Consider the following 11,523-nt stretch of genomic DNA (forward strand, 5'->3'; position numbering starts at 1 on the left):
ACTGAATTACAAGCCCTGCCCTCATTGCTGAGCCCTTGTGCTGCTCCCAGGCCCCTGCTGCCCTCCCAGCCATCCCACTCCTGCCTTGACAGCCCCACCAGTTTCCCCACAGCCCTTCCCAAGAGGATAGATCTAACAAGCCTTTAGAGTTCAGAGCGACTGGATGAAATGTCATGGGATCGACAACATTGGAAATGATAAACAGAGAGAGAAAGGAGGAGAGAGAAAGGCAAGGCAAGAAGTCTAATAAAATTAACTAACCAGATAGACCTAAGCACAGAGCATAACCGATCCGATCAATTCACAAAGGAAAGGGACAACTAGCGGCTGTCTCCAGCTCGCCTCCAGTCCTGGTCAAGAGTGTTTCCTAAGTCCACTATGGCTGTGAAGAGGTTTCCATAGGCAGTTCCTACAGAGGGGAGATCAGCCTCTCCAAACAGTCCTGGCACGTCAGTCCCACCCTTGMCGTTTCCTGCCTCCGGGCAGCTGGCGTTGGTCCTCGCTCTCCTTCCTGGAGCCGCAGCACTTCCCCATCCTTGCTCTTGCTGCCCTTGTGCTTGCACGATCCTCTGCCTGTCTCTAACACCACGGAGGGGGGCTGCCCCCATGGTGCTGGGGGGGATGTAACACACTGGCAACGGGGGGCCGCGGGGGGATTACAACGCCAGCAAGGTGGGAGAGTTCAAGGAATCCGAGGACTGGTCACCACTGCTGCTGCTCCTCCGGTGAGCTTTGGAGCAGGACTCGGATGGGGAGAGAGGAGACTCCTGATCCAACACATTGGGATAGGTGAACACCAAGTTGGAGGAGCCAGGAGTGATGGCTGGTGTTGAGGTCACCACGATGGGAGTGTTGAGTGCCTCCTCCCCATAAAAACCTCCAGCAATGCTGATGGGCTTAATGACAGACCTCTGGGCTTTGTCAAGGACCAAAGAGGAAGATGGGATCTCTTCCTCCACAGGCTCTTGTTTCACCACCACCGCTCCGCTCGCTCCAGTCCGAACGCTCTGGAGGCTGCTGGACGGCGGGCTCCGGCGGTCCTCAGGGCTGATTTTGCACACAGGGCTGTGAGCCACCAGCATGAACTCCAGTTTCTCCTTCTCCTTCTGGAGCTCAGCAATYTCCTTTTGCAGCACTGACTTCTCCTCCTCCAGCACTTCAGTTTCCTGCAGACAAAGGAGGAAGAAGTGAATACCTGAGGCTCTGACACTGCTCCTCATGTACAGCATAGCCATCAAGTCCAGTCCCTGCCACCACAAGCAGATACACCTCAGTCCCTTTGCAGGCCATTTCTAGTTGAGCATTTTGCATTTCCATCTTTCACTGGGAAAGTGACTTTACTAACCTAAGGGTTACAAACGGTCTTCTTATCACGCTGCCTTAGTATTGTCTCCATTTTCTCTGTAGTATGCATACCATAGATGAGGTATGACCYGAGACCTGCACAAGGCACTTTCACCTCTGCTGGATCACTCCTTGATGCAGCCGTGGATTATTGCATTTACTTTTCCCATGGTCACATCAAACTGRTGGTTCATAGTAAATCTGTGAGCAATTAGTATCTTCCTGTGTGAGGAGCTCATCTTTTAAGAAGTTCTGGCCCTACGTCCTTCAGGATATGACTTCCCACTTCTTACTCATCTCATTTCTATTAATTTAGTCACAAGGATCCTTAAATTCTTCCTGTATGATGCCCTTTCCCCCCTTAACGATGAAAATGCCTTCCAATTTTGAGTCAGCAGCACATTTCACTGATGGGCTTTCACTACTTCTGCTGTTAATAAATTCTGATGGTTAAAGTCATATACAAGCTATCCTAGGCCAGTTCTTGAGCAGGAGCTGGAGCTTTCCCTCCAGCCTCCCACCTCCCCGCCCATCTCGTCTCCTCTTCAGCCAGTTCCTTATCCACCCCACAGTTCTGGCACCCACCCCTATCTTTGCTGGCAAAAATAGTAATTTCCCTTGTGACGCTGGGCCACATATCTCCAGGAACTGTAGACCAAATATATCTATGGTGTTTCCTTTGTGCAAAAGAAAAAAATGGTTATCTCTGACCAAAGAGAGGTTAGTYTAAAGGATGTGGCTTTAATGCGTACACATAATGTTTGCCTCATTTTCTACTTCTCTCAGGTGACCTTACAACACTTCTGTCCCAAAAGCACACATTTGAGGCACACAACATCTTTGTTTCTACTCACAGATGGAGCTCAGAGCTAGGGAGACTAGTGCTAGGGGGGCATGCTGGAAAAGTGGAGTTGCTGAGAAGTTTTGGACAGCGAGCACTGGGAATTTGGGTCCCTGAGCTGCAGTAGAGGCAACACCAGCGGTCAACCTCAGCACAGAGACACCAGAAGGCAAAGGCAGTGTGTTTTGCAGCATCTTCTTCAAGCGTGCTAGCAGAGGCAAAGCAGTGCCCTACGAGCTGGTAGGGCAGGCGACAGGGAGAGAGGGATGCATGCGGAGCACGTACCGCCTGGAGTTTCTCTGTTAGCTCTCGACGCCTGTTACGACACTTAGCAGCTGCCAGCTTGTTCCTCTCTCTCCGGATCCTTCGCTTCTCTTCTTCCTCAGGCGACAGCTGTGGGCAAGTGCCAAGAAAACCCACAATCAGATCTGAGCAAGGCATTCCTTGAAGTTTGCAAGGATTTAACCGCAACACAAAGGAAAAAGGCCTGATCCAGCAGGATGCTCYGCACTCCCCCTCCTGACTGATGTCAGCAGAAGATGAAAGCGCACAGTATCTCTGCTAGCACCGGGTCCCGGCAGAAGGGTGAGGAGAAGACAGTGGGGAGCAGAGGGGGGGATTGTGTAAGAGGACAGTGAATCTGCACCAAGGCCAAACAGATAAAAGATGCTCTGATTGTTTCACAACTTGGGTGGTAACATTAAGCAAAACCAGAGCACGATGTTGTAAGTGCCTCTTTCTTGAAAGAAAATATCTGCTCCTTCCCACACAAAAATAGTTGTTAGCTTGAAGGTCAGAGATGGGGTGGGGGGAGAAGAGGGGGAAATCAGCAGAGCTCTCACAAAGTCCGTGAGGCAACAATGATTTATACTACCCAAAAATCTGACCTCAGGTTTTCGAGCACTAAGCGAGATAACGCGCTGTGCTTCTTGCATCAGCAGGCAAGGCTCCAGTGCTATCAAGGGCTTCCTGAGGCCAGCTGACATCCTCGCTGATGTAAATCAGGAGCAGTTCCATAGAAACCCATAGAGTTTACACTCTTGCGAAACCAGAGGAAGTGAGCAGGAGCCCACAAGACCCGGTCAAGTCAAGCTTAGTGTTTTAAGTTTGAGACAAGGTTTTCTCAACAGGGGCAGTGGAAGATGCGCTCGTATCAKGGCAAGCAACAGGGGAGCAAGTCCCACAGCGGGAACAGGGCCGGCAGTGCTGCCCGCCCGGTGCTCGCAGGAGCCTCTGCAAACAGGCTGGTGTGGGGATTCACGGCACAGGCTCAGGCCTCAGGCTCAGCAACTGCAGGCAAAATGAAACAAGTGGCTTGGGTGAAGCACTCTGATCTCGTGTGTTGGCCAGTAGAGACTGGAAAAAAACCCTCCTTCCTTAAAAGCCTTCAGTTAATACCTCCTGGGGCCGTCACTATCACAAACAAGATAACCACCATTTTAYTGCCTCTTTTTAGTTTTATTTTTACCCTCAACTCACTCTGTTTTGTTTTATTTCCTTGGTTTCCATCTTCAGTTTCAGAGGGTTTATTTTAATCCCTGGGCATTCCCCTTGCCCTGTTCTGCCTTTCTTTTTTTTTTTTTTTTTTTTTTTTTTTCCCTGGACACTACACACCTGCTCTGTGAGCCAGGCACAGCCCCATGAGCTGTACAGGCCCTTCTGGCACTAACTCAGGCCCACGGGCCATGCACCTGAGAGCTTTTCCACCAGCAGCAGTTGTCTCTGCCTTGCTGCACAGCACATGCACCCCAGCAAGGGGTCCCCTCCAAAGGGCAGCCCTGGCAGGCACCCTTTCCCCCTGTCTTGCTCCATTTCCAGCATATCCTCAGCACGGAGCAGTGTCGAGCACGCCTATAAATCCTGTGCTGACTTGGGGCCTCTGTAGACAATTTTCAAGTGCCCTTTTAGGCTTTACAAGCACAGATCTCATTGAAATGCTTGGGCAACAAAATTATTCCTCCCAGGGCCTCCAGTCATTTTTATATTAAGCATATCAGAGGCTATGCTTTTTAAAAATCTCACAGAGATAGGACTGAAGACCCTAATCTGGGCGTGCTTAACATTATAATGTCTCTAAAATGGAATATTCTGTAAGCAGTTGCTGGATTTATTTGAAAGCAGTTTGATTTGGCACTCTCCATGCCCCTGCTGCCTGCATTATCTGTGGTCTGTCCAAGTCCAATATGTGCATTCACTGGCATCAGAACAGGCTCTTTTCATTAAAYGTTACACAGTGTTTTCCAAAAAAAGGTACTCCAATTCGGCGTTCACAAGCACCAAGAGCAAAAACCTGAGCCAAAGAGTCACGGCAAACAGCCTGGGCACTGACTTAGCACGTGCCTAATCAAAAGGACTTGGATTTCAATGACCCACAATGAATGGCTTGCAAACAAGCCACAGGCCAGGAATCGCTTGGCAGGCATCCTTCAGCAAATAGCTCCGAACAACAAATAAACTGGAGAATATGGTGATCTCTTCACGGCCAATTTGGGAGCATAGAGGCGGCATTTGTCAAACAAATTAGTTGTTGCTAATTATTCTCCCAGTTCTCGGGGAGAGCTTCCCTTGCTTTGGAGAGGAGCCTTGCTCCTGTGGAGCACACAAGGAGCTGGGAAGTAACTGGCAAGGGCAGCACTGGGGGAGAAGGCTGGCACTGTAGGAACCCTATCTGCCCCTCAGAGGGTCAAGCTCATCTTTCCCTATTAAAAAAAGCAGGTCCTAAGTGTGTCTCTATGCTGGCCCCCTCAGAGATGCAACTTTTTGGACAAACACCTTTAACCCCTTCCCTGCCTTTCCCATCTATAAGATGGGCAGTGACTCCACATAAAGTAATCAGAGTGTGAATCAAAACAGATGACGTGGAGGCACAAGTAGGGCTGATGTTCCTTATTAGAAGCAGGCCTCGTGCTGAGGGCGTGCGGGGCGTCTCGTTACATCTCTGCAGCGACCCACACAACTGCTGCTTGGGAACAATTTGGGGAGATCTGTGTTATTCATATCTTCTGCTAACAAAACGTTAGCCTGGCACTGAGGATAGATATTCATTAGACAGCCCCAGAGAAGGCGGTTTCTGACAATGAGAGATTCACAGGRCTGAAAGGAATTCAGGGTAAGACATCTACATTTAGTCCACCCCCTACCTGAGCACAGAACCCAGGGTCCTGCTGTGTAATAAAAGCAGAAACAGAGCACAGGCATCAGCAGTGCAAGCTGCTATGAAAGCACCGCCATGAGAGCAATGGAAAGAGCTGGATTYGGGGATCATCGCCACGCTGCCATAAGAGATCAGACATTGGCATGTTTGCAACAGGAAGGTAGATGCAATCCCAGACATGCAGAAGRCTCCTTCTAACAGGCTTAAGATGATGTAGGGAAGTTGCTGCACAGCTCAATGGGTACTGGTGGTGTCACCCAGGGGAGAAGAGAGCAGGGCTAGCTGCCACAGCGCATGTATAAAATACAGTTGATGCACTTAGGTCATTTACAAAACGACCGGCCAATGTAAAGCTCTTTTGTTGACTCAGAGGTTTCCTTCTGCTCGAGGCGGCAGTCGGAGACATTCAGACTGAAACCCAAGGCTCAGCTTCAGAGTTTCACCTGCTTTTGATACCAAGCCACAATGTGGCCCAGCGGTGTGAAGTGTTTTATGGAGATTGGTTAACTCTTGCCATATGATGAGGAAGCAGTAATAAGAAATAATAAAAAAAGAAGAAAAAGAAAAAAGATCATCCTCCAGCTTTTACTGCAGTCATACTGAGAAACCCCAGTGCGTGTCCAACACACGGGACAGACCTCAACTCTCCCATGTGGGGCTGGGAGATGCCGCGAGGTGCATCAGGGGCTCCCCCTTGCACAGGGGAGCCTCTGGGCGCCCATTTCTGGGACACCCCGAGTCAATCTTCCCACAGGATTACCTGCTCGTCTCTTCGCCTCCTGCCCACTGTGGTCCCAATGGTCTTAATCACGCCAGGTCGCTGAAGGGCCGTGTGTCCAGCCACCGAAGAGAGCGGCGGCATCGGGTGGCTGTAGGGATGCGAGCGAGAATACGGGCTTGACATGGAGGTGATGACCGTGGGCTGCACCATCCACTGCAGGTCTTGGCTGGTTGTGATGGCGTTGATCGTGGGGATAAAAGCACTGCCTGATCCTGGCATATCGACTCGGAATTTCTAGGATTCGGTAGGGGAAGGAGGAGAGAAAGAGAAAGAAAAGAAACTGTCAGAGAGCAGTACATGAGGGATTGCTCGCAGACCTGCCAGGCCCCGAGGAGCAGCACCAGTGAGCATCAAAGCAGGAGCCAGAACCTGCTCTGAAGCATCTGGAAAAAATAATAATAAAATAATAAATAAAAGGAGGGTCTGCCGGGAGCCTCTGCAGGATCCAAGGCTGCTCCCTCCCATCATGGCCTTCCAAAGAAAGAGCTTCCCCTCTGGGTTAACCTTGTCTTCTCCCAACCTCCTTCCTCCTCCTTCCCCAGCATCCCCACGCCAGGTCTCACTTCCTTGGCAGTGTCCCCACTGTTGCCACCTCCCCACACACAAGCTCACCGCCGCTTCTGGCATGGGGCAAAAGGGGAATGAAAGAGTTTCTAGCAAAACACTTCTTTGCCAATCCAAAGAAAAGGAAGAGAAACTTCAGTTCTGAATTGCCTTTCTACCAAGCAGTGCAAAACCTTCTACCGAAAGACGCCTTCGAAACTCTGGCTCAGGCCACGCAAGGTTTCCATGGCGAGATCAACATTTTGCTTCTTGTTCGGCGGTTCTCTGCTCACCACACACGCAGCACAAGAAGCCCAGCCCTGGGATGGTTACGTGCGAGGATATGTATTTTAATGGCAGCCTATAAAATAGGTCTTAGGATTCAGATCGGACAAGTTCCCTGCAGCTCTCCACACTGTCTAGACAAAACAAGACAGCAGTAAAACCAAGGCAGTAGGTAATGATCTCCTCCAAAATGCATGTACACCTTGTTTCAGACAGAGGTAAATCCATCTGGATAATGTGTTGGCACTAAACAGCAAGGAAAACAATCACCTGTCCCCGGAGGGGGAAGCAGGAGAGAAAGAATGCTTTTGTCTGCAAAGAGCTCCCGTCGGGAGCCTCTCCGTGGTCGGGCTCCGTCCTGCAGCCAAACAGGCCTCACTCCAGCAATCTCRGGGCTCACTGTGCAAGGGATGGGCTCGGAAGACCGGCTGTGATGGCTCTGTGACCCTTGACATGGTCCCGGGAAAAATGTGCATTCCCGAGTYGACAAACTAGCTTCCCAGAGAAGCRAAAACGTTTCCATCAGCCTGACCTCAGCTCAGGTAAGCATCCAAGATAAGGGACAGCCCTCATGGATTTCCTTTTCAGGGTGTGCCTAGTCAAGCACCCTGCTTATATGCTCTGTTAAACCAAGGCTACTGCAAGAGGAACTYGGAGTGTATTCCACATTCTGAATAACTAACAGAATTTTGGACCATTATTGTCCAGGGGAAGTCCAGCTGCCACAACTTGGAGACCAAATGACCTAGGCACATCCCAATCTATAGCTTTGGGCAGCTCAAAAGAATAGCAAGGAAGGACAGGAGAGGGAAGGGTTGAGTTATGGGGATTAAGAGTTATGGGGGGTTAAGAGTTGAGTTATAGCAGACAGGATAACAGTAGCACCCAGGCCTTGGCAAAATCCCCACCAAAACCTCAATGATGCATCTGGAGCTTGAACCCAAAACAGGCTCACACTTCATAGCAAATCCCATCTTTATAAGTGCTCCCAGTTAGAGCTGGAAACCATAAACACTATAGAAGGGCTGGGAGGTGAAGCTCCGCTTCTTTGCTGTACCCATCGCCAGTGTAGGCTGTGACCACACGGCACAGGAACGGATGCCCTGATGCCTCTACAACCCGTAGTGTTATTACGGAGAGAGCTTGCAAAAAGGAAGCATGAGACTTGTTCAACCTACAGGTACTCAAGCCGAGAGAGGTCAGTTCTGCTTCCAGTTCCACAAGTGACTTCTGTCATGACTTCTCTCTACCTGTGCTACTCCTCCTGCACCCAAGAAGCAGAGAAGGAGGCGTCCTGCCTTTTTCTGCACAATTGCTAGAAGGCTGCARTTGAAAAACATGGTGAGGCTTTTGGCGCCTCGCTGTGCAGAGTTGCTGTTTGCATTCCAGAGGAAACACCCTTGCAAGACCTTATTTTTGTAACCCGCAATACCTAAAGACCTGCTCAAAGCTCTCATCAGAGGTCAGGAAAGTCAAGCTCACGGAGACCAGCTATATAAAAGCCAGGCAGAAGTGCTCGACACAAGAGATCAGACTCCAAGTTATTCATGGACTGACTATTTCCTCCACTCGCAGTCACGCTCGGGTCTGACTTTGGACTTGACTGTAACACCAGTCCCGGGACACTCAAGGGGAGCTGTTCAGTTCAGCCACATCTTTCGGCAGCTCCCTGTGTCTGTGTCATATCCCTGCCTGTGTCATATCAGTCACAAACTTCCTCAGTAACCCCTTGAAACATCCAAAAAAGCTCTCCCAGATGAAGGCTCAGCTTTCCCCACCCCAGATACCTGCTGGAGGGCACGTGGCTGTGACAGGCCGAACCTCGGGACACTCAGGCTCAGGTTGCTTCCCACCATCCAGCTTTTCCTCAGGAATCCAGCCTCTCTGCCAGGCCACGGCGCTGCCGCCAGCTCCGGGCTGGAAGCGCTGCCGCTGCCCTCGTGCCCTGCCCAGGGCTCCCACGGGGCCCTRTCCAGCGCCAGGCCCCTCCGCTCCGCTGCCCCCTTCCCTTGGGACGCACGCAGCCGGCACCGCGCTGCGGCACCGCGCGCACCCGCAGCCACCCCTCTCCTGACCCACGCAGCACTACCGTTAAACATTAAATAAATAAAATAAAAAAGCTAAAGGGAGATAAATAAAAAGGCTAAACAGAGAGACTTCTGTTATTAATAGCACAAAGAGCTGAGATCGGTCTCCTCTCCACCCTGAAATAAGGAGTCGGAGAGCAGCCTTGGGGATCCCAACCCAAGAAGTCTCCAGCAAGCCCCACCRCGGTGAGGGACAAAACACGGGTCACAGCTCAGCTAAGGCCACAGGGGAACGTTTCAGCCTGCATCCCCATGTTTTCCCTGCTCCATCTCGGCAAGGAGTTTCCACACRGTGCCAGGTCGCGGCTCCGCTCCCCTCCAGACCTCCGGTTACATTTGCAACCACGAGCAYTTAGTGGCACCAGAAACCAGACAGAAAAGGGTAAAACAGCCAAGGGAAAGGAAAGAGGGGAGAGGTGGGGGGTGGGAAATCAAAAGAAAAAGTTGCTCTCTAATAAATCCTCAAACACATATCAAACCTGGGGAGTATATTTCATAAGAAATAAAAAGCCCTCAATAGTTCTCCCATACCGAGTGTCTATTTGAAAAGAAACTGGCCATAGGACTAGGGTATTTCAGGGAAAATCAACCGGTCTGAAGGAGCACACAAATTAGTTCCATTAAAGCCTATGTTTACCATATGGCAAGTCAGTGATTAGGAATATAACATGACATGCAACTCAGAAGAAAAAGGTTCCAGTGTTGGGCTGGATGGGAGAAAAAAAAAAAAAATTAAAAGCATTAAAGTTTTGGCTCGGAAATGTAGTTTCCCCTTAAACATGTGACTGATGCATCTTTTCTTGCTTTGGGAAATTATAAACAAACAAATAAAAGTTTCTATATGGCCGTCATACTTTCTCGAGCGATGAAGCCCTGCAGATCGCTGGCCTCGCTGCCGGGGTAGAGGCAGCGCTCGCCTCCGACTCGGATCTACAACATCTGCAAGGATCAAGGGGAAGAGCAAGCAGATCCTCGAGAAATCTCCCAGCTTCTTAAAGAAAAGATCCCTGCCCTGGCGAAGGCAGCATCCCGCTCGGAGCCCCGTTAGGACAGGGCCTTAGCAGCCCCTCTCCGGCAGCCGCAGCGGGCGCTGCGCTCCCGAGCTGCCGGCTGCCACGCGCTGGGACGAGGACACGGGAGGGTTTGGGAAAGCAGCCCCGGGAGCGCAAACGCGGCTGGAGCTTCACAAAGAGGCGCCTCGATCCGGAGCATCTGCTGGAGCCGCAGGGAAAGGGAGGAAACGGGAGCGCGGCCCCCGCCTCGGCCCACGTTTACTGTAAAACAGCGAAGAATCCGCTCCCGAACGGCAATCCCTGGAAATCCTCATCCTCGGAGCAGCCCACAGAGGGCACCAACGAGATGCGTTTGGAGCCGGCCGGGAAASGCGGAGAGTCATTTCTGGTAAAACTTCTTTAATGTGAGGAATGTCACGGGCTGGTACGGTTGGCAAAGTTTACTAGTGCACTTTTTTTTTTTTCCCCTTTCCTCTTTTAAACGATCCTATGACTTTCTTGATGTGCAGACAGAAATGCGCTCTCTCTGCCAGCCCGCTCGGAGGAGCCCCACAAGAAATAACAATATCGGGGGGGAAGGGGGAGGAATAGGAAGAGGGGGAGCGCGCAACTCCGAAGAAGAAAAAGAGTGAGGATAGGCCAGCTGATGTAAACAAGTTATGAAATAACCCAGGTTTGTATAACTGGCCCGATTGTGTAATGCCTTCCCCAGAAGTGGTGGATTTAGTCTATGTAGGCATATAAGCCGTTTGAGATGTTTTCTCAGGAAAAATGAAAAGGCTTGTTTAAAAAAAAAAAAAATGCTCGTCTTTCACATCCACGAATTCACAGAGCTTCCACAGGAAATATCTTCCATTCTTCAAGTTCCATTTACTACTCAAGACCAGAAGCTCGCAAGAGGAAAGCGGTATTATCCCGGAGCGGAGCTAGATCATGTAAACCTCATGAAAGAGGAGAAAGGAAGAGAAAAGAGAAAAGAGACGACAACAACAACAACAACAAAACCACCCCAAACCCGCATTCAGAAGGGCAAGAGAACAGGAAAACCGATCAAGAGCTCAATGCCACCCGGCAGCTCCCGGCTATCAAAGGGCTGTCTGGAGAGCAGGAAAAGGGATCAGGAAAAGGCGCCTACGGCCCCGCGGGCGCTGGGGAGGTCGCGCTGATGGGAAACGCGAGCACAGTTTCCGCGGCGCAGACGCGAAGCCCGGGGGCCCCTTGGGGACCCCCCCGCGGGCCGGCCGGGGGTCCCGGGGAGCCGCTGCTGCCTCTGGAGGAGGTGTCGAAGCTGCCGGGGTAGTCCTGGTACATGGTCCGCGGCGGCGCCGGGAGACGGACGGGCCGCCCGCCTTCCCGCAGCGGCTCCGCGCCCGGCCGATCCCGCCCCTCGCGCCGCCCGGCCTTTTATCCGCCGCCGCCGCCCCGGCGGGAGCCGAGGCGAGGAAAAAAGAAAAAAGAGTAAAAAAAAAAAAAAA

At 51.2% G+C, this 11,523-nt stretch overlaps 1 protein-coding gene across 1 annotated transcript; it reads right to left on the reverse strand.

The window, feature by feature from the left end:
* Nucleotides 1-214: 214 nt before the first annotated feature.
* Nucleotides 215-11,359, reverse strand: FOSL2 (FOS like 2, AP-1 transcription factor subunit). The gene is made up of 4 exons (XM_026046295.1): nucleotides 11,249-11,359; nucleotides 6,100-6,354; nucleotides 2,471-2,578; nucleotides 215-1,166 (listed from the first exon to the last, which is right to left on the reverse strand). Exons 1-4 carry the CDS (start codon nucleotides 11,357-11,359, stop codon nucleotides 657-659), a joined length of 984 nt encoding a protein of 327 aa, XP_025902080.1. The 3' UTR covers nucleotides 215-656.
* Between the last annotated feature and the right edge of the window lie 164 nt (nucleotides 11,360-11,523).

Source organism: Nothoprocta perdicaria, unplaced genomic scaffold, assembly GCF_003342845.1.
Source record: "Nothoprocta perdicaria isolate Ctin4 unplaced genomic scaffold, notPer1 scaffold_43, whole genome shotgun sequence".
Taxonomy (NCBI): Eukaryota; Metazoa; Chordata; class Aves; order Tinamiformes; family Tinamidae; genus Nothoprocta; species Nothoprocta perdicaria.